This window comes from Microcaecilia unicolor, chromosome 1, assembly GCF_901765095.1.
Source record: "Microcaecilia unicolor chromosome 1, aMicUni1.1, whole genome shotgun sequence".
In the NCBI taxonomy this organism is placed as follows: domain Eukaryota; kingdom Metazoa; phylum Chordata; class Amphibia; order Gymnophiona; family Siphonopidae; genus Microcaecilia; species Microcaecilia unicolor.
The window spans coordinates 455,307,274-455,334,613 of record NC_044031.1 but is presented as its reverse complement, the minus strand read 5'-3'; the positions used below and the strand labels follow the sequence as shown (position 1 = coordinate 455,334,613).

At 48.8% G+C, this 27,340-nt stretch overlaps 1 protein-coding gene across 2 annotated transcripts in view; it reads right to left on the bottom strand.

The window, feature by feature from the left end:
• Window positions 1-27,340, bottom strand: part of SMCHD1 (structural maintenance of chromosomes flexible hinge domain containing 1) — a 735,404-nt gene that overhangs the window by 604,980 nt on the left and 103,084 nt on the right. For both annotated transcript variants that reach the window (XM_030213010.1, XM_030213015.1), the window contains exons 8-9: window positions 17,770-17,936; window positions 8,230-8,320 (exon numbers count right to left, since the gene is read on the bottom strand). In XM_030213010.1, the coding sequence (XP_030068870.1) occupies window positions 8,230-8,320; window positions 17,770-17,936 (258 nt within the window). The remainder of the gene's footprint in view (window positions 1-8,229; window positions 8,321-17,769; window positions 17,937-27,340) is intronic.

The following is a 27,340-nucleotide window of genomic DNA, read 5'->3' as shown; positions in this document are numbered from 1 at the left end:
GGAGGAATATGAGTTTGCATATTTAGATGGGTATGATTACCGTTAACTTGAAAGTATTGGCCTGGTGAAGAAAGGCTGGCGTTGTAGGGTAAAAGGGGGAAGAAGGATTTCTGGGAGTAATCGGGAAGGGTGGCTTCAAGCTCAGAACAGAAGGGTTCCGGGTAATTTCCGGACTGATGAAAGGGATGGGGAAGGATAGGGGGGGAGGGGGGAGGGGGAGGGGGAGGGAGGGGTGGGAGGGATAGTGCAACGCTCAAGGGGCTAGGGAAGGTAGTTAAAGGTCTTTTAGGCCTAAGGAGGGTTTACTTCAGGCTAAGGGGATGGAGGCTGGGACATTCCCTTGGTTTTGGGGTGGTGGAAAGAGATACATTGGGAAGACGAATTCCTTGGGGAAAAGTGGGAATAGGTTGACATGGTGGGATTGAAGATAATAACGTGGAATGTTGGGGGAATACACTCGCCAATAAAAGACAGAAATTGTTAAAAGTATTGAGAGATAGGGGAGCCTCCATTGCCTTTTTGCAGGAGACGCACCTGTCGGCGGCAGAACATCTGAAATTAAAAAAGTGGTGGGTGGGTACTCTTTATGAGGTGCCGGCAACAGGAAGGGGAGGTGGTGATCTTAATAAAGAAGGGATTACATTTGGAAACCAAGAAAGTTATAGCAGACCCATGGGGGCGATTTGTGCTGGTATCAGTAGTCTTGGAACGACAGCTGATGTCATTGTGTAATATTTATGCCCCTAATGTTAGAGAGGAAATTTTTTAAAGGGGTGATTAAACAGATTTTGGGGATGGGAGATATACCGATAGCAATGGGAGGGGATATGAATGATGTAGCTGACCTGAGGCTAGACCGCTCAGACCCCACAGGTAGGGAACTGGCCAGAACAGACCGAGGGGTGCAACTTTTTCAGGAGGCACTAGGATTGATAGACATCTGGAGAACACTCAATCCCTTGGAATGGGACTATACGCACATCTCTAGAGCACATAACACACTATCTAGAATTGACTATATGCTGACCTCGCAAGAGCTTCTAACACAGGTAGAAGAAACCAGGATAGGGCCCATAATGGTCTCAGACCACGCTTGGGTTGAAGAACGGTTTAGAGGTGATGCTGCCGCTGTGGGACTGGGTGGCGTTTTTCCTCCTTTCTCTACAGGGATAGCCATTTCCTGCCATTTTTAGTCTCGAAATGGAACTTTATGCAGAAACCAATGAGCAGCATAGATCTAATCCAGGATTATACTGGGAAACGGCCAAAGCAGTCCTTAGAGGGGAAGTTATCTCATATATTAGTCACCAGAAGCAGACAAGGAATAGGGAGGTGTTGCGTTTGGAGAGGCGGGTGACTCTTCTCCGACGGCAGTTTGGGGAGACAATCTTTGCAGGTGAAAAAGCAGCTGTTGGAGGCACAACAGAGCCTCAATGAACTGCTACAGAGATGGGCGAAACGATCGCAGGAGTACTACAAATATCAATTATTCCGGTTTGCAAATAAAAGTAGTGGTCTTCTAGCGAGGTTGGCCAATCAAAGGTATCAATCCTAGTGGATTTAAATGGCCAGCGGCACCATGAGGACAAGGCCATTAATAAAGTTTTCTCAGAGTTTTATGCCCGGCTATATGAATCGCCCAAGATTCGATGCTGGAGAATAGTGAGGCTTACTTGTCTAGTATGGAATTACCTAAAATAACGGAGTCTGACTTGGCTAGATTAGGTGCTCCAGTGAAGGTGGAAGAAGTGGAGTGGGTAATTCAGCAGGGGAAGTTGGGGAAAGCCCCCGGGCCGGACGGATTTTGGGGTGAATTTTATAAATTACTGAAAACAGAAATTAGTCCAGTGCTGACTGAGGTTTTCAATAATATCATCCAACAGCAACAGTAGCCTAGACATCTTAATGCAGCTCAAATTATAGTTCTCCAAAAACCGGTAAACCGGCAGACCGACCAGAATCCTATCGCCCAATATCGTTGCTCAACACGGAAATAAAACTTCTGACCAAGATTATGGCGAATAGGTTCTCTAGAGTTCTTCCGTCGTTGATAGCAGAATCACAGGTGGGGGTTCACTTGTGGGCGGGTAATATCGAAAAATATGAGGAGAATATTAGTGGCACTTGAAACGGTTAGATGGGAAAGGACCCAAGGATTATTAATAAGCTTCGACGCTGAAAAAGCGTTCGACCGGGTAGATTGGAGATTTATGTATGGGGTAATGGAAGCTTATGGTACAGGAGGGGGGTTTATGAAAGCAGTAAAAGCGTTATATGCAGACCCGCAGGCACAGGTATATGCTAATGGATTATTGTCGGATAGTTTCCCGATCAGAAGGGGAACAGGACAGGGGTGCCCACTGTCACCGCTGCTTTTTATTTTAACTCTAGACCCCTTATTACGGGAGATCCAACTTAATCAGGGCATAAAGGGAGTAAAAATAGGGGACCATACCTTTAAATCGGCAGCATTTGCAGATGACTTATTAATGCTTATAACGGAACCTAAGACGTCATTGTCAAACCTTATGGAAAGCCTAGTGGAGTTTGGGGACTTCTCTGGATTTCAATTGAATTTTCTGAAATCAGTGGCACTGGAGAGCTCGGAAGAAGTGAGAAGTTATGGGGAAGGGACTTTCTCCTAAGGTGGGCGCCAGGGAAGTTTAGGTATTTGGGAATACAGTTAGCCATGGACACCTCCATGTTATATAAGCTCAATATATCCCAGTTGCTAAAGGAGATGAAGGACCAATTGACAGTTTGGTCAGCTCTGCCAGTCTCTTTCTTGGGTAGGGTGCATCTGCTTAAAATGATCATTTTTCCGCGGTGGCTTTATGTATTGCAAGTTTTACCCCTCTGGCTAACCTGGCAAGACCTGGCGGCATTCCACAAGTTAGCAGCACGGTTTTGTTGGGGTGGACGGAAATCGAAAATGAAGTGGAAATTTGTGATGGGTGACACTAGATCCGGGAGGGGGGGGGGGGGGGTTGGGTTCCATGATCTTAGGAAGTATAATCATGCATGTTTGATTCGATATTTAAGGGATTGGTTATTAGGTTCATGCTCCAACGTAGATATGGGATTGGAAAGGAACTACTATTGGTCCCTGGAATGTGGTCTCGTTGCGTCATGCGGCCAGGGAGCAACTGCTAGAGCAATTCAGGAAGAGTATTTTGCTTAGGCCTTTGTGGCAACTGTGGAGAGTAATACTTCGACTATGGGGGCACAACCCTCTGAGTAGCGTGTGGCTTCCAGTGCAAGGGAGCCTAGATTTCGCACCGGGTCGGGAAAAAGGAGTGACCAATTTAGAAAGTTTGATTCAGCCAGATGGCTCTTTGTTGGCTTACCCGGCCTTTGCAGAACTTTGTGGGCGGGGCCCTTCAAGCATACTGGCCTATGCACAATTGGCTCATTATGTGAGATCACTACCAACTGGGAGTTTGTTGCATAGTTTTGGGGAGCAGCTACGGGAATTGTTAAAGGGGATGCGGTAGGGCAGGCGTCAATATCATGATTTCAAAGAGAGTTGTGTAAGCGAGAACAAACCAGAGATCTACAGGTGTTAGCGAATAGATGGAGCTTGGAGGTGGGAAGACCGATATCCAATAGGCTGTTATTGGCGGCTCTTCAAAGTGGACCCCGCCTGGTGCATAATGCAGAATTGCAGGAGTGTCATTTCAGATCGATCCATAGGGCATACATTTCACATAGACAGGCCTTCTATGTGGGGATAACAAATTCTCAGTGTTGTCCTAAATGTAAAAGAGTGGAAGCAACACTTTTTCATGGTCTGTGGAAATGCAGAAGGATCTTCACGTATTGGTCAGCAATTTCTCGCTTCTTACAGGTGTTGGGACGATCATTTGGGTTAACTTATGAGAGAGCACTCTTTAGTGACACAAAGTTATTCAAAGTCTCGCGACAGGATTGTGAAAAATTACAGAAGGACCTTACGAGACTGGGAGACTGGGCGGCTAGATGGCAGATGATGTTTAATGTGAGCAAGTGCAAGGTGATGCAAGTGAGAAAAAAGAACTCGAATTATAGCTACGTCATGCAAGGTTCCACATTAGGAGTTACGGACCAAGAAAGGAATCTGGGTGTCGTCGTCGATAATACACTGAAACCTTCTGCTCAGTGTGCTGCTGCGGCTAGGAAAGCGAATAGAATGTTGGGTATTATTAGGAAAGGTATGAAAACAAGTGTGAGGATGTTATAATGCCGTTATATGGCTCCATGGTGCGACCGCACCTTGAGTATTGTGTTCAGTTCTAGTCGCCGCATCTCAAGAAAGATATAGTGGAACTGGAAAAGGTGCAACGAAGGGCGACTAAAATGATATCGGGGATGGGACGACTTCCATATGAAGAAAGACTAAGGAGGCTAGGGCTTTTCAGCTTGGAGAAGAGACGTGAATAACATGTATAGAATGTTTGTACGTTTGGGAAGCTTGCCAGGTGCCCTTGGCCTGGATTGGCCGCTGTCGTGGACAGGATGCTGGGCTCGATGGACCCTTGGTCTTTTCCCAGTGTGGCATTACTTATGTACTTATGTAACCTCTTCCCCCAGCCGTAATGCCTCCATATAACTCGGGCTGGACCTACCCTTCACATGTAAAGAGATTTCATAAATTCAGTAGGATTCAGATATTAAAGAAAAAATATTCCTTCCGGCACTGGATCGTGCCCCACTTGCCAGGAGGGGTATAGGCAAGGGAGTTTGGAGGAAGGAGAAATGTATCTCTACTTCAAGAAGCAGATGAAAGTTTGGCTTTTCAACCAGGCCTTTAATGAAAGAAGTAACTAACTTCTTAGTCTCACACACAGAAGGTCTGTGCCAGAGCCGGTGGTTGGGAGGTGGGGCTGGTGGTTGGGAGGCGGGGATAGTGCTGGGCAGACTTATACGGTCTGTGCCAGAGCCGGTGGTTGGGAGGCGGGGCTGGTGGTTGGGAGGCGGGGATAGTGCTGGGCAGACTTATACGGTCTGTGCCCTGAAGAGCACAGGTACAAATCAAAGTAGGGTATACACAAAAAGTAGCAAATATGAGTTATCTTGTTGGGCAGACTGGATGGACCGTGCAGGTCTTTTTCTGCCGTCATCTACTATGTTACTATGTTACAGAAGTTCTTAGACTGGAAGCACCTGTTCAGCAATACTTGGACTCGATATACACCCTGTACGTTCTTTGTGCTGTTTTGGGGATGTTCTGGAAATAGTGGACCCTTCACTGTATCCCATTGGTTTATTTGCTCTGCATATCTTTCAAGTTGGGGGCTGTGGGGGAGGGGGCGGTTGAGATGGGGGATACATTATATTACATTTCTGACTTACATCCCGTTAACACCTCACAGTTCTAAGCGGGTCACAAAGGTCAAGAGATCAGGACAATCCCTGGGAATTACATAAACCCAACATAGAATACCACAACCCTAAATTTACTGAACTTCCCGTAAGATATATTTCTTACATATCCATGTTATATTTTTCCTTCTAAACGTAAGATATTGTTAAGAAAATAAAATTTACAAAAATATCTCCAAAGTTTTGCAGCTTGAGTCATGTGTTCAATTCTGGTCGCCGCATCTCAAGAAAGATATAGTAGAATTGGAAAAGGTGCAGCGAAGGGCGACTAAAATGATAGCGGGGATGGGACGACTTCCCTATGAAGAAAGATTAAGGAGGCTAAGGCTATTCAGCTTGGAGAAGAGATGGCTGAGGGGAGACATGATAAAGGTATATAAAATAATGAGTGGAGTGGAACAGGTGGATGTGAAGCGTCTGTTCACGCTTTCCAAAAATACTAGGACTAGGGGGCATGCGATGAAACTACAGTGTAGTAAATATAAAACAAATCAGAGAAAATGTTTCTTCACCCAACGCTTAATTAAACTCTGGAATTTGTTGCCGGAGAACGTGGTGAAGGCGGTTAGCTTGGCAGAGTTTAAAAAGGGGTTAGACGGTTTCCTAAAGGACAAGTCCATAAACCGCTACTAAATGGACTTGGGAAAAATCCACAATTCCAGGAATAACATGTATAGAATGTTTGTACGTTTGGGAAGCTTGCCAGGTGCCCTTGGCCTGGATTGGCCGCTGTCGTGGACAGGATGCTGGGCTCGATGGACCCTTGGTCTTTTCTCAGTGTGGCATTACTTATCTACTTATGTACTGTCTTTGGCGAATAAGTTCCAGAGGAGAAAAGCTGTTCCTGGGGAAGGCATGTGTTTTAGGAAAGAAATGTATACTTGTTTGTTGGACACAAGATCAACCTCCCTCCTTCTGGCACTGGAGAAATAAGCTGCATGAATTAATGCTGTGGGAAGCTAGGGGAGCGGGTTTGTCACCGGGAAGGCAGCGGAGGTTTCTAGCGGTATGGGGAGCATACCTTAATATAATATCGCCAATGTGCGTAGTCAAATTCTGAATAAACTGCCATGGAATAGGTAATTGTAGGTGTCTGGCTCTAGTGAGCATTGCACTGGGATAGGGCAGTTGGGATATGGGGGGGGAAGGGGGAGGTTAGGACTCGACAGAGGGGAGGCAGGTTGTTTGTACGCAGTGCGCTTAAAGATTAAATAGGCAGTACGGGGACTGCTTCTTAGTTGTGGTACATTATGAATAATAGGATGCTCTATGGGGAAGGGAAGGGGTGGGGCAGGGGGAACAGGAGAAAATGTTAAACTGGTTGATGGACAATAACATTGTATTTAAAGTTTGCAAGCTTTGACGGTGGAGAATTTGTTTATGTCAGATACTGACTATAGAAATTTTATATGTTTATCATCAATAAAAATGTTGAAACATAAAGAAAATGCAATTAAAGTTATGTACCAGTGGTATCTCATGCCTATCTGCTTTCAGCATATCTACCCTGGTACTTCTGCTTTATGGTGATAAGGTTGCAGGGAAGCTGGCACCATAAGACATATTTGGTGGACTTGTGTGAAAGACCGGGCATTTTGGAGGGTGGTTCAGCATAGACTCCAGATGTGACTGGCTTGCCCAATTCAATGATCTCCAGTGTTCTTTTATGCTTCCAGGCCAGCCTGGACTTAAGCAACCTCAAGCTCTTCTGGTTCATCATGTTATGCCTGCTGCCCGAGTCACCCTAGCTGCTCGCTGGAAGCATGGGACTGTTCCATCCTTGGTGAAATGGCTTAATAAGCTTTGATATATTTGTGACAAGGAGTATCTATTAGCTGCCTGCAGCCATTCTCTCCATAAGTGGGAGGCCATTTGAGAACCTTTTCTAAGATACTGTTCAGATTGATCGTCCGCTCTATAGTTCTGTGTGTGCTCCTATTTCCCTGGACTTTCTGATGCTGGGGTTGGGTGGATGAGGGGTTCCCTTTAAGAAAATTATAAAATGTTCAGGGGTTCTACTGCTTGTACATTTGCTGCCTTGGGCAGAGGTTGTTCCCTTATTTTTAATGTCAAACAGGAGTAGCTAATCCTCCACATAAGAGAGTCAAAGAAAAATCTGCTGCTTATAGTCACAGAGCATTTCCCTGCTTAAATAAACCAAAAGAACAAAGGTTCCTGTCAGTGATCACTGCCGTGAGAAAAGGTCAAGCCAGATACAACTGAGAGCTTAATAAGGAACAGAGGCACAAACACCTGAGTGCTTAAATATCTGAAATAAATCAGAACAGGCTCACCCAATGCATGTTGACTTCCACAAGAGATAGTGGTGGTCCAGCGGTTCGGGTGAGGAGGGGTGGCAGGTATCTCAGCAACCTCCAAGATATACCTTATGCCAATGAAGGCACCCCTACTCAACTGAACCCCCCGCATTAAATTGAGTCAGAAGAATTTGACTCTGGGACGTCCTTTCCAAATTCCTCAGCCAAATAGGCACACCCAAACTCAATCAACTCTCAGTATAAAACTGGCTCAAGTGCAAAAAACCCCAACAAGGGCAGTTAAAATCCAACTGAAGCTAGTTATAAAGCTGGTCAGGAGCAGAAATATTAGCCCATCATCTATCCGCTGAATATTCTATGCTGCATAATACCCTTTAAGAGTGAGTCATGAAAACTATTTTCTTTCTCCATTCACTGGTAGAGACACACAACCCATTGGTCTGCTCTAGACTGGTCTGAAAGGATGCTATGGAATTCTAGACATTCACAAATGGGAGACCACACTGGTCTTCCTTAAACTAAGCTTCTATTAAGAACTTTGTAACAAGATGATCATTAAAAACATATCTGAAGGAGACTGATGTTTTACCTCAATATCAATGTTATTGAAAGCTCCTGCATCTTTATCTGATTTTAGTTCATTTCCTTTTGGTCCATGGATATAGTAATGGTATATGTGTCTACAAGATCAAATTGCTCTAGATTAGCATCAATAAAAAGCCAACTGAATTAATGTCTCCATAAATATCTTTCTAAAAAAGCATGTTTCTTCTACCCACAGTTACCTAAATCAGTCATTTTCAGATAATTTTTATCACAAGGTTCGAAAAATCCCATGTACCAGGTCACCATGCAGACTAGAAATTTCCTCCAAGCTTCTGGAATGTATTCTGCTAACTCTGAAGCTAGAAAGCGAATGCTACATACCTGTAGAAGGTATTCTCCGAGGACAGCAGGCTGATTGTTCTCACTGATGGGTGACGTCCACGGCAGCCCCTCCAATCAGAAACTTCACTAGCAAAGGCCTTTGCTAGTCCTCGTGCGCCCATGCACACCGCGCATGCGCGGCCGTCTTCCCGCCCGAACCAGCTCGTGTTCGTCAGTCCCGTATGTAGCAAGACAAAGACAAGGGAAGACACAACTCCAAACGAGAGGCGGGCGGGTTTGTGAGAACAATCAGCCTGCTGTTCTCGGAGAATACCTTCTACAGGTATGTAGCATTCGCTTTCTCCGAGGACAAGCAGGCTGCTTGTTCTCACTGATGGGGTATCCATAGCCCCCAGGCTCACTCAAAACAACAAACTGAAGAACTGACTGCCCGAACCGACTGTCGCGTCGGGTATCCTGCTGCAGGCAGTAATGAGATGTGAATGTGTGGACAGATGACCACGTCGCAGCTTTGCAAATTTCTTCAATAGAGGCTGACTTCAAGTGGGCTACCGACGCTGCCATGGCTCTAACATTATGAGCCGTGACATGACCCTCAAGAGCCAGCCCCGCCTGGGCGTAAGTGAAGGAAATGCAATCTGCTAGCCAATTGGATATGGTGCGTTTCCCCACAGCCACTCCCCTCCTATTGGGATCAAAAGAAACAAACAATTGGGCGGACTGTCTGTTGGGCTGTGTCCGCTCCAGGTAGAAGGCCAATGCTCTCTTGCAGTCCAATGTGTGCAGCTGACGTTCAGCAGGGCAGGAATGAGGACGGGGAAAGAATGTTGGCAAGACAATTGACTGGTTCAGATGGAACTCCGACACGACCTTTGGCAAGAACTTAGGGTGAGTGCGGAGGACTACTCTGTTATGATGAAATTTGGTGTAAGGGGCCTGGGCTACCAGGGCCTGAAGCTCACTGACTCTACGAGCTGAAGTAACTGCCACCAAGAAAATGACCTTCCAGGTCAAGTACTTCAGATGACAGGAGTTCAGTGGCTCAAAAGGAGGTTTCATCAGCTGGGTGAGAACGACATTGAGATCCCATGACACTGTAGGAGGCTTGACAGGGGGCTTTGACAAAAGCAAACCTCTCATGAAGCGAACAACTAAAGGCTGTCCCGAGATCGGCTTACCTTCCACATGGTAATGGTATGCACTAATTGCACTAAGGTGAACCCTTACAGAGTTGGTCTTGAGACCAGACTCAGACAAGTGCAGAAGGTATTCAAGCAGGGTCTGTGTAGAACAAGAGCGAGGATCTAGGGCCTTGCTGTCACACCAGACGGCAAACCTCCTCCATTAAGTAACTCCTCTTAGTGGAATCTTTCCTGGAAGCAAGCAAGATGCGGGAGACACCCTCTGACAGACCCAAAGAGGCAAAGTCTACGCTCTCAACATCCAGGCCGTGAGAGCCAGGGACCGGAGGTTGGGATGCAAAAGAGCCCCTTCGTCCTGCGTGATGAGGGTCGGAAAACACTCCAATCTCCACGGTTCTTCGGAGGATAACTCCAGAAGAAGTGGGAACCAGATCTGACGCGGCCAAAAAGGAGCAATCAGAATCATGGTGCCTCGGTCTTGCTTGAGTTTCAACAAAGTCTTCCCCACCAGAGGAATGGGAGGATAAGCATACAGTAGGCCCTCCCCCCAATCCAGGAGGAAGGCATCCGATGCCAGTCTGCCGTGGGCCTGGAGCCTGGAACAGAACTGAGGGACTTTGTGGTTGGCTCGAGATGCGAAGAGATCCACCAAGGGGGTGCCCCACGCTTGGAAGATCTGGCGCACCACTCGGGAGTTGAGCGACCACTCGTGAGGTTGCATAATCCTGCTCAGTCTGTCGGCCAGACTGTTGTTTACGCCTGCCAGATATGTGGCTTGGAGCACCATGCCTTGACGGCAAGCCCAGAGCCACATGCTGACGGCTTCCTGACACAGGGGGCGAGATCCGGTGCCCCCCTGCTTGTTGACATAGTACATGGCAACCTGGTTGTCTGTCTGAATTTGGATAATTTGGTGGGACAGCTGATCTCTGAAAGCCTTCAGAGCGTTCCAGATCGCTCGCAACTCCAGAAGATTGATCTGTAGATCGCGTTCCTGGAGGGACCAGCTTCCTTGGGTGTGAAGCCCATCGACATGAGCTCCCCATCCCAGGAGAGACGCATCCGTGGTCAGCACTTTTTGTGGCTGAGGAATTTGGAAAGGACGTCCCAGAGTCAAATTGGACCAAATCGTCCACCAATACAGGGATTTGAGGAAACTCGTGGACAGGTGGATCACGTCTTCTAGATCCCCAGCAGCTTGAAACCACTGGGAAGCTAGGGTCCATTGAACAGATCTCATGTGAAGGTGGGCCATGGGAGTCACATGAACTGTGGAGGCCATGTGGCCCAACAATCTCAACATCTGCCGAGCTGTGATCTGCTGGGACGCTCGCACCCGCGAGACGAGGGACAACAAGTTGTTGGCTCTCGTCTCTGGGAGATAGGCACAAGCCGTCCGAGAATCCAGCAGAGCTCCTATGAATTCGAGTCTCTGCGCTGGGAGAAGATGGGACTTTGGGTAATTTATCACAAACCCCAGTAGCTCCAGGAGGCGAATAGTCATCTGCATGGACTGTAGAGCTCCCGCCTCGGATGTGTTCTTCACCAGCCAATCGTCGAGATAGGAGAACACGTGCACTCCCAGCCTGAGAAGCGCCGCTGCTACTACAGCCAGGCACTCCGTGAACACTCTGGGCGCAGAGGCGAGCCCAAAGGGTAGCACACAGTACTGGAAGTGACGTTTGCCCAGCTGAAATCGCAGATACTGTCTGTGAGCTGGCAGTATCGGGATGTGTGTGTAGGCATCCTTCAAGTCCAGAGAGCATAGCCAATCGTTTTCCTGAATCATGGGAAGTAGGGTGCCCAGGGAAAGCATCCTGAACTTTTCTTTGACCAGATATTTGTTCAGGGCCCTTAGGTCTAGGATGGGACGCATCCCCCCTGTTTTCTTTTCCACAAGGAAGTACCTGGAATAGAATCCCAGCCCTTCTTGCCCGGATGGCACGGGCTCGACCGCATTGGCGCTGAGAAGGGCGGAGAGTTCCTCTGCAAGTACCTGCTTGTGCTGGAAGCTGTAGGATTGAGCTCCCGGTGGACAATTTGGAGGTTTTGAGGCCAAATTGAGGGTGTATCCTTGCCGGACTATTTGGAGAACCCACTGATCGGAGGTTATGAGAGGCCACCTTTGGTGAAAAGCTTTCAACCTCCCTCCGACTGGCAGGTCGCCCGGCACTGACACTTGGATGTCGGCTATGCTCTGCTGGAGCCAGTCAAAAGCTCGTCCCTTGCTTTTGCTGGGGAGCCGAGGGGCCTTGCTGTGTCGCACGCTGCTGACGAGAGCGAGCGCGCTGGGGCTTAGCCTGGGCCGCAGGCTGTCGAGAAGGAGGATTGTACCTACGCTTGCCAGAAGAGTAGGGAACAGTCTTCCTTCCCCCCAAAAATCTTCTACCTGTAGAGGTAGAGGCTGAAGGCTGCCGGCGGGAGAACTTGTCGAATGCGGTGTCCCGCTGGTGGAGCTGCTCTACCACCTGTTCGACTTTCTCTCCAAAAATGTTATCCGCACGGCAAGGCGAGTCCGCAATCCGCTGCTGGATTCTATTCTCCAGGTCGGAGGCACGCAGCCATAAGAGCCTGCGCATCACCACACCTTGAGCAGCGGCCCTGGACGCAACATCAAAGGTGTTATACACCCCTCTGGCCAGGAATTTTCTGCACGCCTTCAGCTGCCTGACCACCTCCTGAAAAGGCTTGGCTTGCTCAGGGGGGAGAGCATCAACCAAGCCCGCCAACTGCCGCACATTGTTCCGCATGTGTATGCTCGTGTAGAGCTGGTAAGACTGAATTTTGGCCACGAGCATAGAAGAATGGTAGGCCTTCCTCCCAAAGGAGTCTAAGGTTCTAGAGTCCTTGCCCGGGGGCGCCGAAGCATGCTCCCTAGAACTCTTAGCCTTCTTTAGGGCCAGATCCACAACTCCAGAATCATGAGGCAACTGAGTGCGCATCAGATCTGGGTCCCCATGGATCCGGTACTGGGACTCGATCTTCTTGGGGATGTGGGGATTAGTTAAGGGTTTTGTCCAGTTCGCAAGCAATGTCTTTTTTAGGACATGGTGCAAGGGAACAGTGGACGCTTCCTTAGGTGGAGAAGGATAGTCCAGGAGCTCAAACATTTCAGCCCTGGGCTCGTCCTCCACAACCACCGGGAAGGGGATGGCCGTAGACATCTCCCGGACAAAGGAAGCGAAAGACAGACTCTCAGGAGGAGACAGCTGTCTTTCAGGAGAGGGAGTGGGATCGGAAGGAAGACCCTCAGACTCCTCGTCGGAGAAATATCTGGGGTCTTCTTCCTCTTCCCACGAGGCCTCACCCTCGGTGTCAGACACAAGTTCACGGACCTGTGTCTGCAACCGTGCCCAACTCGACTCCGTGGAGCCACGTCCACGATGGGGGCGTCGAGAGGTAGACTCCCTCGCCCGCATCGGCGAAGCTCCCTCCGCCGACGTAGTCGGGGAGCCTTCCTGGGAGGCGACGGCAGCCGGCACCGCACGCGGTACCGACGCCGGAGACCTCACCTCGGGCGATGGGCCAGCCGGCGCCACGCTCGACGGTACCGGTGGAGCAAGCACCGCCGGTACCGGAGGGGTAGGGCGCAATAGCTCTCCCAGGATCTCTGGGAGAACGGCCCGGAGACTCTCGTTCAGAGCGGCTGCAGAGAAAGGCATGGAAGTCGATGCAGGCGTCGACGTCAGAACCTGTTCCGGGCGTGGAGGCTGTTCTGGGCTGTCCAGAGCGGAGCGCATCGACACCTCCTGAACAGAGGGTGAGCGGTCCTCTCGGTGCCGATGCCTGCTGGGTGCCGACTCCCTCGGCGACCCAGAGCTCTCGGTACCGACACGGGAAGGGGACCGGTGACGATGCTTCTTCGACTTCTTGGAACGAAGCATGTCACCGGAGCTTCCCGGTACCGACGAGGAGGACGTAGAATCCAGCCGTCGCTTCCTCGGGGCCGAGGCCGAAGGAGGTCGGTCTCGGGGGGGCTGTACCGCAGGAGCCCTCAGGGTAGGGGGAGACCCACCCGAAGGCTCACCGCCACCAGCAGGGGAATGGACAGCCCTCACCTGCACTCCCGACGATGCACCACCGTCCGACGACATCAGCAGACGAGGTCCCGGTACCACCGACGTCGATGCAGCTATCCGATGTCTCGGCGCCGATGCAGAGAGCCGATGCCTCGATGCACTCGATGCACTGGCAGCCAAGGATGAAGCTCTGGACGCTGAAGACGTCGATGCACACGATACCCCCGGTGCCAATGCCGATGAAGAGCCCGAGAACAAAACGTTCCACTGGGCCAATCTCGCTACCTGAGTCCGCCTTTGCAAAAGGGAACACAGACTACAGGCCTGAGGACGGTGCTCGGCCCCCAGACACTGAAGACACGACGCATGCCTGTCAGTGAGCGAGATTACCCGGGCGCACTGGGTGCACTTCTTGAAGCCGCTGGAAGGCTTCGATGTCATGGGCGGAAAAATCACGCCGGCGAAATCAAAATCCGAAATGACGAAAATGAGCACCAAACCTTTGAGGGAGAAAAATCTCGACCGAGGCCGAAAAGAGGCCTACCCCGACGACGAAAGAAAACTTACCGGGGCAAAGTCTGAAAATACGGGAAGGGGCAACGAAACCGGAGGGGCTTCCGGAGCACTTCCCGAACAAATTTTGTAAAGATTTTCCGGAAAAAAAACACGTCACAGAAAAAAGGACGCGCGAGGTCGACTTTCCGGGGCTCGACACGGCGAAAACACAACCGTACCGAGTGCGGACAAAAGAAGACTGGCCGGCTCGAGCCGGTTTCGGGCGGGAAGACGGCCGCGCATGCGCGGTGCGCGCGGGCGCGCGAGGGCTAGCAAAGGACTTTGCTAGTGAAGATTCCGATTGGAGGGGCTGCCGTGGACGTCACCCATCAGTGAGAACAAGCAGCCTGCTTGTCCTCGGAGAAATTATTTTATGGATGAGTGGATGGATGAAAGGATGGATATATGTTGCTGTGAGAAAAGATAAAGTGGAGATTCACTTGAGGAGTTTCTTTTGCCTTCTGGAGGGTTTGTCAATTCCGTACGGGGTGGCTGGTCCGATTGGGAGGAGATCAGCAGGACTGAGGGGTGAGGAGCAGGTAGGAGGAGGGAGACTGATGCTAATAAGGTGCTGATAGGGTCCTGGAATGTCCATGGTCTCAATAATCCGGGGAACTGTAGTGTGGTTTTGAAGGAGTTTGATAGGTTGCAGTGGGATGTCATTTTCCTGCAGGAGACACACCTTAGACCCCGAGAAGCTTATGTCTTACACCATCACCGCTTTGAAACAGTGGTGGTTCACCGGGGGGGGGGGGGGGGGTGCAATTTGGGAACCACGCATATGTAAGTTATAAAATACACATGTAGGCAGAATATATGCACACATTTACACTTTCTTTGTAGCAAATGCAAATCTGTGAGTTACATGAGGTCACTGATGGATCATACTTTATAAAAACAAGGTACAAAGGTGCCTATGTTGCCTTCTATAAAAGATCTTGTTGGATATTCCATATGGTGTAATTTTATAACAGGGTTCCTAAGTGTGAACTTTCCAACTTTTAGTCTTTTTATATAGGTACTAGTAAAAAAGCCCCGTTTCTGATGCAAATGAAACGGGGGCTAGCAATGTTTTCTTCTGTGTGCATGTGGGAGTGTGTGTGTCCCTGCCCTCTGGCCTCTCTCCCCTCCCCCCTCTGAGTCCTTCACTGTTACAGAGCCAGCGATTTGATTTCGTGCTCTGCTGTTTTCCTTCACTGACTGTGTTACAGAGAGGGCGGGGCAGACACTCATAGGGAAACCGGATATCTCGCCCCCTTCACACTTCCGGCTGGAGGCTTCATAGAACGTTGGTGTTGCCTTTTATATAGAGAGATGAGGGACTGCAGTTTAACAGAGGGTCTAGATAATTTACATTTTCTCTCCATTTTCAAGAATCCATTTTTCAGTACATTTTTATGTTAATCCCCCACTCCCACCTGCTGCACACCTGGAGGGGATTAACTTTATCAATTAGAAACGGCTAACATGATTTAAAAAAAAAAAAAAGCATTTTAGGCCTTAGCATTCTAAACACAAGAAGTAACTTTCTACTTAAATGTATTAACATGCATTATTTTTTGCAATTGTGGCATAATTGAAACCCAATTTACATATCATGAGTAGCACAAAAGATACAAATAGGCAAAATTTTCCATATTCTTTTAGATTCATTTACTTTACAATCACATTAGAACTGAAAATGTCCATTTACTTTTTCTTCACTGTATTAATGTATTGTATTTATTGATGTCTTGATATTCTAGGGTGTACTTTTAATGCATTATTGTTGGATTATATTGTGTAATATGAACCACGTTGATTCAAACTTTTCCTCAAGAAAGGCACTAACAGGGGAATGATCAGAAGCAAATGCCAGAGCTAGAGGCTGTTAGCGCCATACTAGTGCCAGCGTTTGCTACCGCCCCATGAGCAGAGCCCTCGAGCAGGGCTCTGAACGCAACTAGCATGCAAATGCATGCTAAACAGGGCTAAACATATTCATCCCCAATGCTCATCGGCCAGCGCACCAAAGATTGAGTCGCTAGCTGCAGTAAACCCTACGCCAGCTCCGAGCTGGTGTTAGGGTTTGCAGATCATTGGGGAAGAATAGTGAGCCCTGTCCAGCATGCATTTGCATGCTGGCAGGCTCCCATTCCCCTCCAACAGCAAACCTGCTAGTGACAGGGGGCTGGAGGTCTAGCAGACCTCCGGTCCCCCTGACGATCCCCCCCCCCCCCCCCCCAGGTTCAGGGAGGGCTGGAGATCTGGTGGGTCTCCAGCCCCTCCCCCCAATGCCCCTCAACAAACAGTCCCTGGTGGCCGAGTAGGCGACCAACCAACCTCCCCCCCCCCCCCAGCGACAGGGTGGCTGAAGGTCCGCTGGACCGCCGGTCCCCCCTGATTATCCCCCCCCCCAGGTTCAGGGAGGGCTGGAGATCCGGTGGGTCTTCAGCCCCCCCCTTGACCCCAGCGAAGTGTCCCTGGTGGTCCAGTCCCCCCTACCTTGTGGGTTGGAAAAGGTAGGGTAGCCTGCCTCACTCCTCTTCCTGCAACGCCGTAAAATGGCGGTGCCCAGCCCTGCCAAGTGTATACTGGGATGCGCTGGGTGGGGTTATACACCATATAAGGGAGTAGCCCCATCCAGCGCATCCCAGAATATACTGGGCAGGGCTGGGCACCGCCATTTTGCAGCGTCGCAGGTAGAGGAGTGAGGCAGGCTACTCTCCCTCTTCCAACCCACAAGGTAGGGGGGACTGGACCACCAGGGACTCTTCGCTGGGGGACTAGGGGGGGCCTGGAGACCCACCGGATCTCCAGCCCTCCCTGAACCTGGGGGGGGGATCGTCAGGGGGGACCAGCGGTCCAGCGGACCTCCAGCCCGCCTGTCACTGTGGAGGGGGGGGGGGGTTGGTTGGTCGCCCACTAGGCCACCCGGGACTGTTTGTTGAGGGGAATTAGGGGGGGCTGGAAACCCACCGGATCTCCAGCCCTCCCTGAAGCTGGGGGGGGGGGGATCGGAGGTCCACCGGACCTCCAACCCCCACTGCTCGGGGCAGGGGTAGTTGGGTCTTGGTGGTCCCATGGACCTCCAGCCCCTGTGTTTGACAGGTTTGTGCTGAGCGCAGGCTCAGGCAAAATTCTCCCGTACTTCTACCCCATGATCAGAGATAATTGCGTGCTTAAATTTGCATGCAATTATCATTGATCATCAGTGCGGTAAAGCCCCGCGCTGTTCCAGCTCTATTTTACAGCACTGTTTGGAACAGCGCAGGGCTTTTGATCATCTGATTGTAAGTGCAACACAAACAGACCACATCTTTAAAACTATGTTCAACACATTTTACTATTTGTCTATATAAAATAATTTATGGAGAGAGAATCTTGCAAAACACTGATAAATATAACTGTGCGTGTATGTCATGGTCCATTAATTTTACTAAATATACCAAGCAAATACAGTCCAATTAAACAAAAACGGGGGAAAACATTTGGAGTTTAAACAGTGGTTATGAACTTGGATTAGAACAAAATTGAAGTACTTACGCCAACTGCCTGGTCCAGTGATAAAAGTAATTTTTTAAATACTGAACATGAACTGGTTGTACCCCTGTAATAACCACTGCAGTAAAACTGCTCTTGTCTTTTTCTTCTACGATGAGATTATGCAGAAATCTTTCATCATCACCGGTAATGTGTGAAGAATCAGCAGGCTAGGGAAAGAAACCCAAGAAAGAAAAAAAGATTTGTGTACCATAACAAACAATTAGTCTTTAAAACAAAAAAGAACAAAGACAAAATAACCCATACAAGTGTAAGTCGGCAGGTACACAGGTACAAAAGCAACCATGGATTATAACCTGCTATTTCAATTGGATGGTTGCATGAAGATAGAAAAATTATGTCTTGCTTAATCATTTTCGTTTCTTTAGTCAGAGCCACTGTTCTGAACCAATGGGTTGCTATCCCCTTCTACCAGCAGATGGAGGTAGAGAAAACTAAATTTTACCAGTGACACTACTGTATCAGCTGTGTTGCTCCTTGGAAAATGACCAAGGAGAAGAAGATCTCTTTTTCGTAACGCACCCAGCCCTATCAATCACTGCAGCAAGCAAAACAGCAGAGTGGCACTCGCTACCCTCCATATATCAGGGAATAACCATCTCATGGAAACCCAGTATGGCTGCCAGTCACAATTATAATTGGCCCTCTTTGTTTCTCTTTATTCTTTTCTTTTTTTTTAATGAACTGAAAGGGAACACAGAACACAATCAGAACCCTGGACCGAGGTCCTCCAAGGGCGGAGATTTCAGAAGTGTCACTGACTAAAGAAAAGAAAATTATCAGTAACAATTTCTCATTTCTTTGAATCAGCTTCCACTGTTCTGAAAAGATGGGATGTACCAAAGCAAACCTATTGGGCGGGAAAAGACAAGGCTCACCAAATGATGGCTCTGCCAAAGTCCAAGCAGGCATTGGCCAGCACGTCCAATCTGTAGTGTTTAGCAAAGGAATGACCACGTCGCCGCCCTACAGATCTCCCTCAGGGGATATCGCCCAGGCCACAGCCCAGGAAGCAGCCCGAGGCCTGGTAGAGTTGGCTTTGAGCCCCTGAGGAAAGAGATTATACTTGCCGATGTAAATGGACTCAATAGTCACCTTAATCCACCTCACAATGAAGGTCTTCGAGGCCACCTGGCCGTTCTGAGGGCCACGGAAGAGTACAAAGAGGTAGTTCCAGAGACGAAACTCATGTAATCTCTTTGCGGTACCTGAGCAGCGTCCTCCAGACGTCCAACCTGTGAAGCCTCTGATCCTCCGGCGATAATCCCAGCACTGCAAAATGAGGGCAAACAAACCTCCTACTTCACATGTAATGGAGACACCACCTTCAGAAGAAAGGATGGTACCCATGCGCAAGGGCACCGAATCCTCCCAAGGAGGAGAGATAGGATCCAGACATGACAGGGTCTGCATTTCTGAAATCCTCCTAGCCGAAGCAATGGCCACCAAAAACACCATCATGAGAGTAAGATCCTTGATGAAAGCCAAGTGCAGGGGCTCAAACAGAACCTTGGACAGCGCCTGGAGAACCAGATTGAGGTCCCAAGAAGGAAAGGAAGGACGAAGAGAACAGCGATGTCCCAAACACTTCAGAAACCAAGCCATCTCTCTATGCAAAAAACAGAGATGCCCCTTACCTTCTCCTGAAAGCTGGAGAACACAACCATCTGCACCCTCAGGGAGCTCAAGGCCAGCCCCTGTTCCAAGCCCTGCTGCAAAAAACCCAAAGCATCGGGAACCTGAGCCCTCCAGGGAGATGGGGACTGTTCACTGCACCAGGATCCAAACACATGCCAAACCCGGACATAACCCAGGGACATAAAGGACTTCCTGAAAGGTAGAAATCACTGTGATGGAAACACTGCGCTTCTGTAAGCGTTGCCTTTCAATGGTAATACTGTAAGTCAAAAGGGATCCAGATCTTCTATCTCTACTGGCTCTTGACGGAGCAGACCCAAACCCTTTGGCAGTAGGAGCAGGTCCTCCACCAGCAGACAATGGAGAACCACATACCAAGATCTGCAAGTCCAATCCGGCGCCACCAGAAAGACCAGATAAGGATGGGATACAATTCCGCACAAGCAGCAGCCAATGAGAGGCAATGGAGGGAAGATGTACAGAGGCTCCTCTATTGGCCAAGGCTGTACCAGGGCATCTATCCCCTGAAAAGCCGGGTCCCCCTGGTGTCTGAAAAAGCACTCCACTTTCGCACTGGTTGTGGACGCCATCAAGTCGAACTGAGGCGGCCCCAAGCAGTCCATAACGAGCTGAAAGGTCTGAAACCCCAGCTTCCATTCTCCCGGATCCAGCAGACAGCAACTGAGAAAGTCCACTTGCACACAGTTTTTTCCGCACTATGGACAAGTCAAGAGATCCTGCAGATGCGTATCTGCCCACCGACAGAGACTTGCTACCTCCAGAGCTACTGCCCTGCTGCTTGATGTACACCACCATCGTGGTGTTCTCCGACATCACTCTGACCGCTTTCTCTTTCAGGAGAAGCTGAAACTCCTACAGGACCAGATGGACCACCTGAGTCTTGAGGCGGTTGATAGACAAGGATATCTCCTGGCTTAACCACGTGTCCAAGATAGTGACCTCCCCAACCGAGGAGACTCACATCTGTGGTAACTAGAAACTACTGATGGAGATCCACAGGGTCCCCTCCTGAAAGGTTCAATGGACTGTCCTACCAGGCCAGACTAATCCTCGTCCTGGGCATGAATGGGAGAGAACAATGGAAGTCCTGAGAGGTCAGAGCCCACTGAGATAAAGCTCGCTGTACAGGGTTCATGTGACCCCTTGCCCATGGCACAACCTCCAGAGTCACGGCCATGGAGCCCAGGAGCTAAAAATAGTTCCAGATCATGGGCCATGGAAGCTCACACAACCGGTGCTTCTGCGCCCACAGCTTCTCCACCCATTCTTCCAGAAGGAAAACCATTCCTTGGCTTGTGTCAAAACGGACTCCCAGGTAATCCAGAACCTGAGACACAGTGAGGTGGCTCTTGGGACGATTCACGACCCAGCTTAGAGACTCCAAGAGAGATGACCTAAGAGGTGGCCTGACTGGCCTTCACCACTGAATCTGCTAAACCCCTTGTCGCTGAAGATATGCAGTCACCACCATCATCACTTTGGAGAACGTTCACAGCACCACAGCCAAGACAAAAGGCAAAGCCTAAAATTGAAAATGCTGCTCCAGCACACAGAAGTGCAGATATCTCCTGTGGTAAACCACAATGGGAATGTAGAGATAAGCCTCCGTGTGGTAGAGGGAAGTCAAACTGCTCCGCCCGCACCAACGTTATGACCAAGCGCAGTCTCAAGTCAAAAGGTCTGGACTCTGAGGCAAGCATGGACTCCTTTGAGATCCAAAATGGACCGGAAAGCGTTGCCTTTCTTTGGGACCATGAAATAGATAAAAGTACTGTCCCAGGCCACACTCCACCAGAGGCATGGGTTCCACTGCTCTGAGAGTGGAATCCATGAGCGCACACACATGCTGCAAGGTGGAGGACTGAGCTGCACAGAAAGTCCTTGAAGGCATCGGGCACCAGCCAGGCAAACTTCAGAGCACCTTCCCAACCACCTCCAGGACCCACTTAGCTGAGGTGATATGGACTGACTCATCCAGGAAGAGAGACAGCCTGCCTCCCACCTGGATGAAGAGGCCTAGCGCACCCTCATTGGGCCAGATGGGTGGCTGCTGTTCCCTCTGAGGAACTCAAGGCACTGAAAGGACCCTGCTTGAAAAATCTGCTTTGGCAACACCCAGGAGTCGAAGCGCGTCAAGTGGACCGAAAATGGCCTGCTCCTCAAGTATGCCTCTTGGAAGCAGAGAAGCACAGCATGACCTTCCATCTCAGCTCCGGTAGCTTAAGGGGCTGCACCTCCCCATGTCTTTCGACCAGCTTCTACAGGTCTTCTCCAAAGAGCAAACACCCCCTAAAGGGCAGCTGACTCAACAGCTTCTTGAAAGCTGTATGCACCACCCAGTGGCAGAGCCATAACCATCAACAAACAACCACTGAAGCAGCCACTAAACAAGAAGCCAGGTAAACCAAATCAAGGAAATCAGCCAAAAAGGCTGTTCCAGATTCCAGATGAGCCATCTCTGGGCACTCTGGGAGCTGTTGCAACCAATGTAGCAAGGTGAATACCACAAAACCACCAAAGATGACAGCCTGAAAGCCCCCATGGAAAAGGCTTGTCATGGAGCTCTTTAAAGGTCAAATCTCCCTGGATCGGCACAGCAATTGCCGTCATAACTGCTGTAACCAGCACCTGTCGATCTCTCATGGAGCGAAAGTATAAAGGCAATCAAGAGCCCTGGCACCCCAAAGAGGGCCATCAGGATTCTTCCACTCCATCAGCATCATGTGGACAAGGGCCTTGTGTAAGGAAAAATGCTTTGAGGATCCAGCAAGGACCTCAAGCAGCCCTCCACAGGGTCTGCAGCCAAAGTATTCATCAAGGATAGGGCCCTAGTAACCTTCGGAAAAGACAGATCACAAGGGTCTGCTCTTCCTCGTCCTGCTGAGGAAGGGGGTCCTCCAAATCAGAGTTCACAGGGGACTGGGAGCTTGAGAGGACCTCAGATTCCCCCCCCCCCCCCCCACTGCGTCTTCCAAGGAGAGCAGCTCCTCCGGTGTCCTCACCTCAGTCCTACACCTTTTGTAACCAAACCAAACCAGAGCCCCTGCCAGGCTCCTCAGGAGAGCTCCATCTGACTGCAACTGCTGTCGGACTAACTGTGCCAAGCTTCTGGAGCCAAAAAGCTCTCATGGGCCACACACACACATATACAAACAAAAATAAATGGACCCAAGGGGGGTAGAAAAGGAAGATGCCCCCCAACCCCTCCGAGCCCCAAAGTGGAAGGGGAAATCTGAGAAGTAGCAGCAGGGGTAGATGGAGATGACGACAAAATGTCCACAGTTCCTGCTGACGGCATTGGGGGAGGGGGGGGAGAGATCACATCAACTCCGGTGGCCCCCCTATCCTCACCCCTATCCTGGGCTGTTTCTGAAGTCAGAAACTCATCACACAGAGGGCAAACAGAGCCGACAGCTCTGCTCAGCTGCTAGCTCGTGGTTTGTGCAGCGCCTGCAAGCTGGCATGTCCAACCATATGGTAGCCAGAAGTGAACCTGCCTCCCCTGCCTTGGCCAGGAGATCCAGCTCTTGTACCATCCCGGGCTCTCTGGGGGTGCTTAAACAGAGAAATCCATTAACCATGAGTAAGAGATTTCTCTGTTCTGGGCTGGGTTTCTTGTTTTTTTTTTTGGTACAGCCTTAAAACTGACCAGGGCAATTTAAACCAAATTTATCACCTGGAAGCTGCAGAGAGAGCCTGTGGGGACCAAACAGGGTGAACGGGCAAGAGGGGTGAGAGAATGGGGACCCGCACCACTCAGGTGAGATCCCGTGGAACAAAGCCAGAGCCTCACCCAGTGGCACAATAGTGTATGGCTGGGGGCTGCGAAGCCAAGCTCCGCACTCAATCAGGTACAGTCAGAGACCATGAACCTGGGAGTGACCGTTAGGCTCAACCACGCTGTGCAGCCATAGCCAGAAAAGCAGGGAGCTAAGCCACGGATAGAACACCAATAGCTGACATACCACCTGCTGGAAGACAGAGAAAAATACTGGATTGTTCCAGGGAGTCAATCTGCTGGTAGGAGGGGATAACAATCCATTGGTTCAAAACAGTGGAAGCTGACACAAAGAAAACACAGTTTAAAATCTCAGCATTATTTTCCCTTCTTTGACCCATTTTCTTTCTCCACAATGACCCAACTTTGCCACAGTTAAATCTAGATACCCAGCACAACTAGACACATTTTGTCACTTTGCGGGAAAGTTTTCACTAATGGAAATTCAGCTGGGAAACAATTGATTGGGTTCCTCTGAAAACTGTTCTCGTTGCAAATTTGAATCAAATGGTTTAATACAGACATACATTAGAATAAAGTGGGGAAAACATCACACTCGAATTAGAGAGGCATGGATCAGCTAGCTCTGTCTGTTCTGGCTAACAGTGCTTGAGAGAGACTGCATCCACTATCTCTGTACACCTAGATTTGTTTTGAATACAAAGAAATAGAATTAATAATGAACATGCTGCTACCAATGCTATATAAAACTGGCATGGGTCCAATGAAAAGTACTCTAGACAGTGGAGCTAGTGTCACCAACATGGCAAAGTCAGGTTTGAACAGTCCAACTGGTAGAATCAGTAGAAAATAACCCATCGAGCTGCAGACTCAAGAACCAGCCCAAGTGTAAGCATCTGACCCTTGCAGCAGAAGAGTTATTCCATGGTTCCAGCAGTAATTTTGACAGTGAAAATGAGAGAGAGGTTGAGAAGCATATTTTTAAAAAGGAATACAAATGCAATACTAAATGTTAGAAGAAAAAACAAACAAACAAAAAAGAACACAGTCCCTCAGCTTCTCACAACTGAGTGAAGTTACTCAACTGTAGAAGGTTTTCTCTGAGGACAGCAAGACACACATTATCACAGATGGGTGACGTTATCTGATGGTGCAACCCGTAAGGATGCTACCCAGAGGTCTACAACTTCTAGAAGCCTTTGACAGCACTGACCAGGTATATCTTCCCACCCGCCTAAGCCACATGGACCAGTCAACTGAATTCAAGTTCAGAGAATATAATCTCTAGCGGAGGTGGGAGGATATGTGGTAATATGTCCTGCAGTCCACAGAGAACTGTGGCCATTTTGTCATCTTCTCCAATAATTTTCTCCGTGGAAAAGTAGGACTGCATATTACCACAATGGGTATCACTGAAAACAAATAAAGAATAGAGGCTTGGAAAAGGCAAGCCTAACCAGAAACCAATTAAGGGAATGCTAGTGTGTGTGGTGGTGGGGGGGAGGGGTGGTTGTTTTTTTTTTTTTTTTTTTTAATAGGGTCAACCTGGAACAGAATTTTTAAAAAGGGCAGGGGGGGGGGGCAGTTTGATTCTACACCCCAAATAAGTTCTGCAGGGACTGTCTGACCAAACTGACTGTTATGTCAGGAATCTGGCTCTAAGCAGAAGTGAGATGTGAGAGTGTGGACTAAAGACCACATTACAGCTTTGCAAATTTCCTCAATGAAGGCTGACTTCCAGTGGGCCACAGACACAGCCATGGCTCTGACATTGTGAGCCGTAATATGACCCTCTAGAGACAGCCCAGCCTAGGCATGCGTTTGTGGATGCAGTCTGCTAGCCAATTGGCAGAATGTGTTTACCAGTGGCTGCGGCCCCCCACCCAATTCTATTTGGATCAAAAGAAACAAAAAGCTAGGTGGACTGTATGCTGTTTAGCCAACTCCAGACAGGCTGCTTGCCATCCAAAGCACGCAGTGCACTTTCGCCAGGATGGGCATGAGGATTTGGGTAAAATATTGTCAGGACAACTAAGGTGGAATTCCGACACCTTAGGAAGGAACTTAGGATGTCTGCGGAGAGCTATTCCGTTATGATTAAATTTTGTGTAATGTGAATCAGCTACAAAGGACTGAAGTTTGTTGACCATTCATGCTGAAGATATCACCGCCAAAAAAAAAAAAAAAAAAAAAAAAAAGAGAATCCAGGTCAGGTACTTCAGGTGGCAAGTGTCAAGTGGCTCAAAAGGAGATTTTATCATTTGAGGGAGAACAACGTTGAGGTCCCATGACATTGTCGGAAGTTTGATAGGTTTGCGTTTGACAAAAAAAAAAACATTTGTAAAACAAACAGCTACAGGCTGTACAAAGATGGGCTTACCTTCCACACAATTATGGTAAGTGCCAGTTGCACCCAGGTGAATCCTTACAGAGTTGGTTTCAGACCAGATTCAAAGGTGCAGCAGTTATTCAAGTAGTTTGTGTGTAGGATAAGAAAAAGGATCTAGGCACTTGCCCTCACACCAGACAGCACGTCTCTTCCATTTAAAATTGAATGGCCTCTTAGTGTAGTCTTCCCAAAAAGCAAGCAGAACCCAAGAGAAATCCTCATGCAGTTGAAGAGATGCAAGTTTTAGGCTCTCAATATCCAAGCCGCGAGGACTAGGGATTGGAGGATGGGATGCAGACTACCTTCGTTCTAGGTGATGAGGGTTAGAAAACAGTCCAGTCTCCACAGATCCTCAGAGGCCAACTTCAAAGTAGAGGAAATCAAATCTGTCTTGGCCAAAAGGGTGAAATGAGGATCATGGTTCATCATTCCTGCTTGAATTTCAGAAAAGTCTTCCCTACTAGGGGTATGGGAGGAAATGCATACAAAAGATCATTCCCCCAATTAAGGAGAAAAGCATCTGACGTTAGTCTGCCATGTGATCTCAGTATGGAGCAGAAATGAGGAATCTTACTGTTGAGCTAAGTGGCAAAGAGATCCATTGAGGCGGTGCCCATTCTTGGAAGATCTCCTGGGCAATGCTTATGTTGAGCAACCACTCGTGCAGTTGCTTGACTCTGCTTAGTCTGTTCATCAGACTGTTGTTTTTGCCTGCCATGTAAGTGACCCTGAATACCACATCATGGCTGGACACCCAATGCCACATCCTGACAGCTTCCTAACACAAAAGGTACGGATCCCATATTTCCCTGCTTGTTGACATAGTACATTAAAACTTGAATGCCCCTTTGAATAAGTATGATGTGATGCATTAGCCAATCTCTGAAAGCCTTTAAAGGTTTCAAAATGGCCCTTATTTCCAGGATTCAGAGATGAGTCTTCTGGACAGACCGCCGACCCAGAGTGTGAAATCCATCTACATGAGTTTCCCAACCAGGATTGGACACATCTGTTGTGAGCATCTTGTGTGAAGGAATTTGGAACAGGAGTCTCATGGTCAAACTGTGACTGTCTAACACAAGAGCGACTCCATGAGTTCCAGAGTGTCATCCGCTAATTTCCCTGTGGCCTGGCAGAGTCCATCGGGCCTCTTTCAAAAGGAAGTGTGCCATGCACAATAGAGGCCATGTGGCCAAACCACCTCAAAATCTACCAAAAGCCATGATCTGCTGGCTCTGATGAACTTGGCTTGAGATGCTGACCATGGCATACGCCCTTAAGCCTGGTAAAAAGGCTCTAGCCTGAACAATATCTAGCAGGAGCTCCTATGCACTCCAAATGTTGAGCTGGGAGGTGATGAGACTTTGGGTAATTTATAACAAACCTTTGCAGCTCCAGCACCCAAACAGTACTCTACAATGATTCTTGAGCACCTTTTTTGGATGTGCTCTTTATTAGCCAATCATGCAGACAGGGAAGCAAATGCATTCCTAGTCTGCATGGTGATACTGTGACTATTGCAAGAAATTTTGTGAAGACCCTGGGAGCAAACGTGAGGCCGAAAGGCAGGACATGATATTGGTAATGGTGCTTCCCTATTTGAAACCTGATATGCACCTTGTGACTAGGATGTATCTGTATACAAGTGTAAGCATCTTTTAGGTTCAGAGAGTATAGCCAAATATTTGCCTGAATCATGGGAAGTAGGATGTCCAGGGAAACCATCGTGAACTTCTCTTTGACCAAGTACTTGTTCAGGGCCTTTA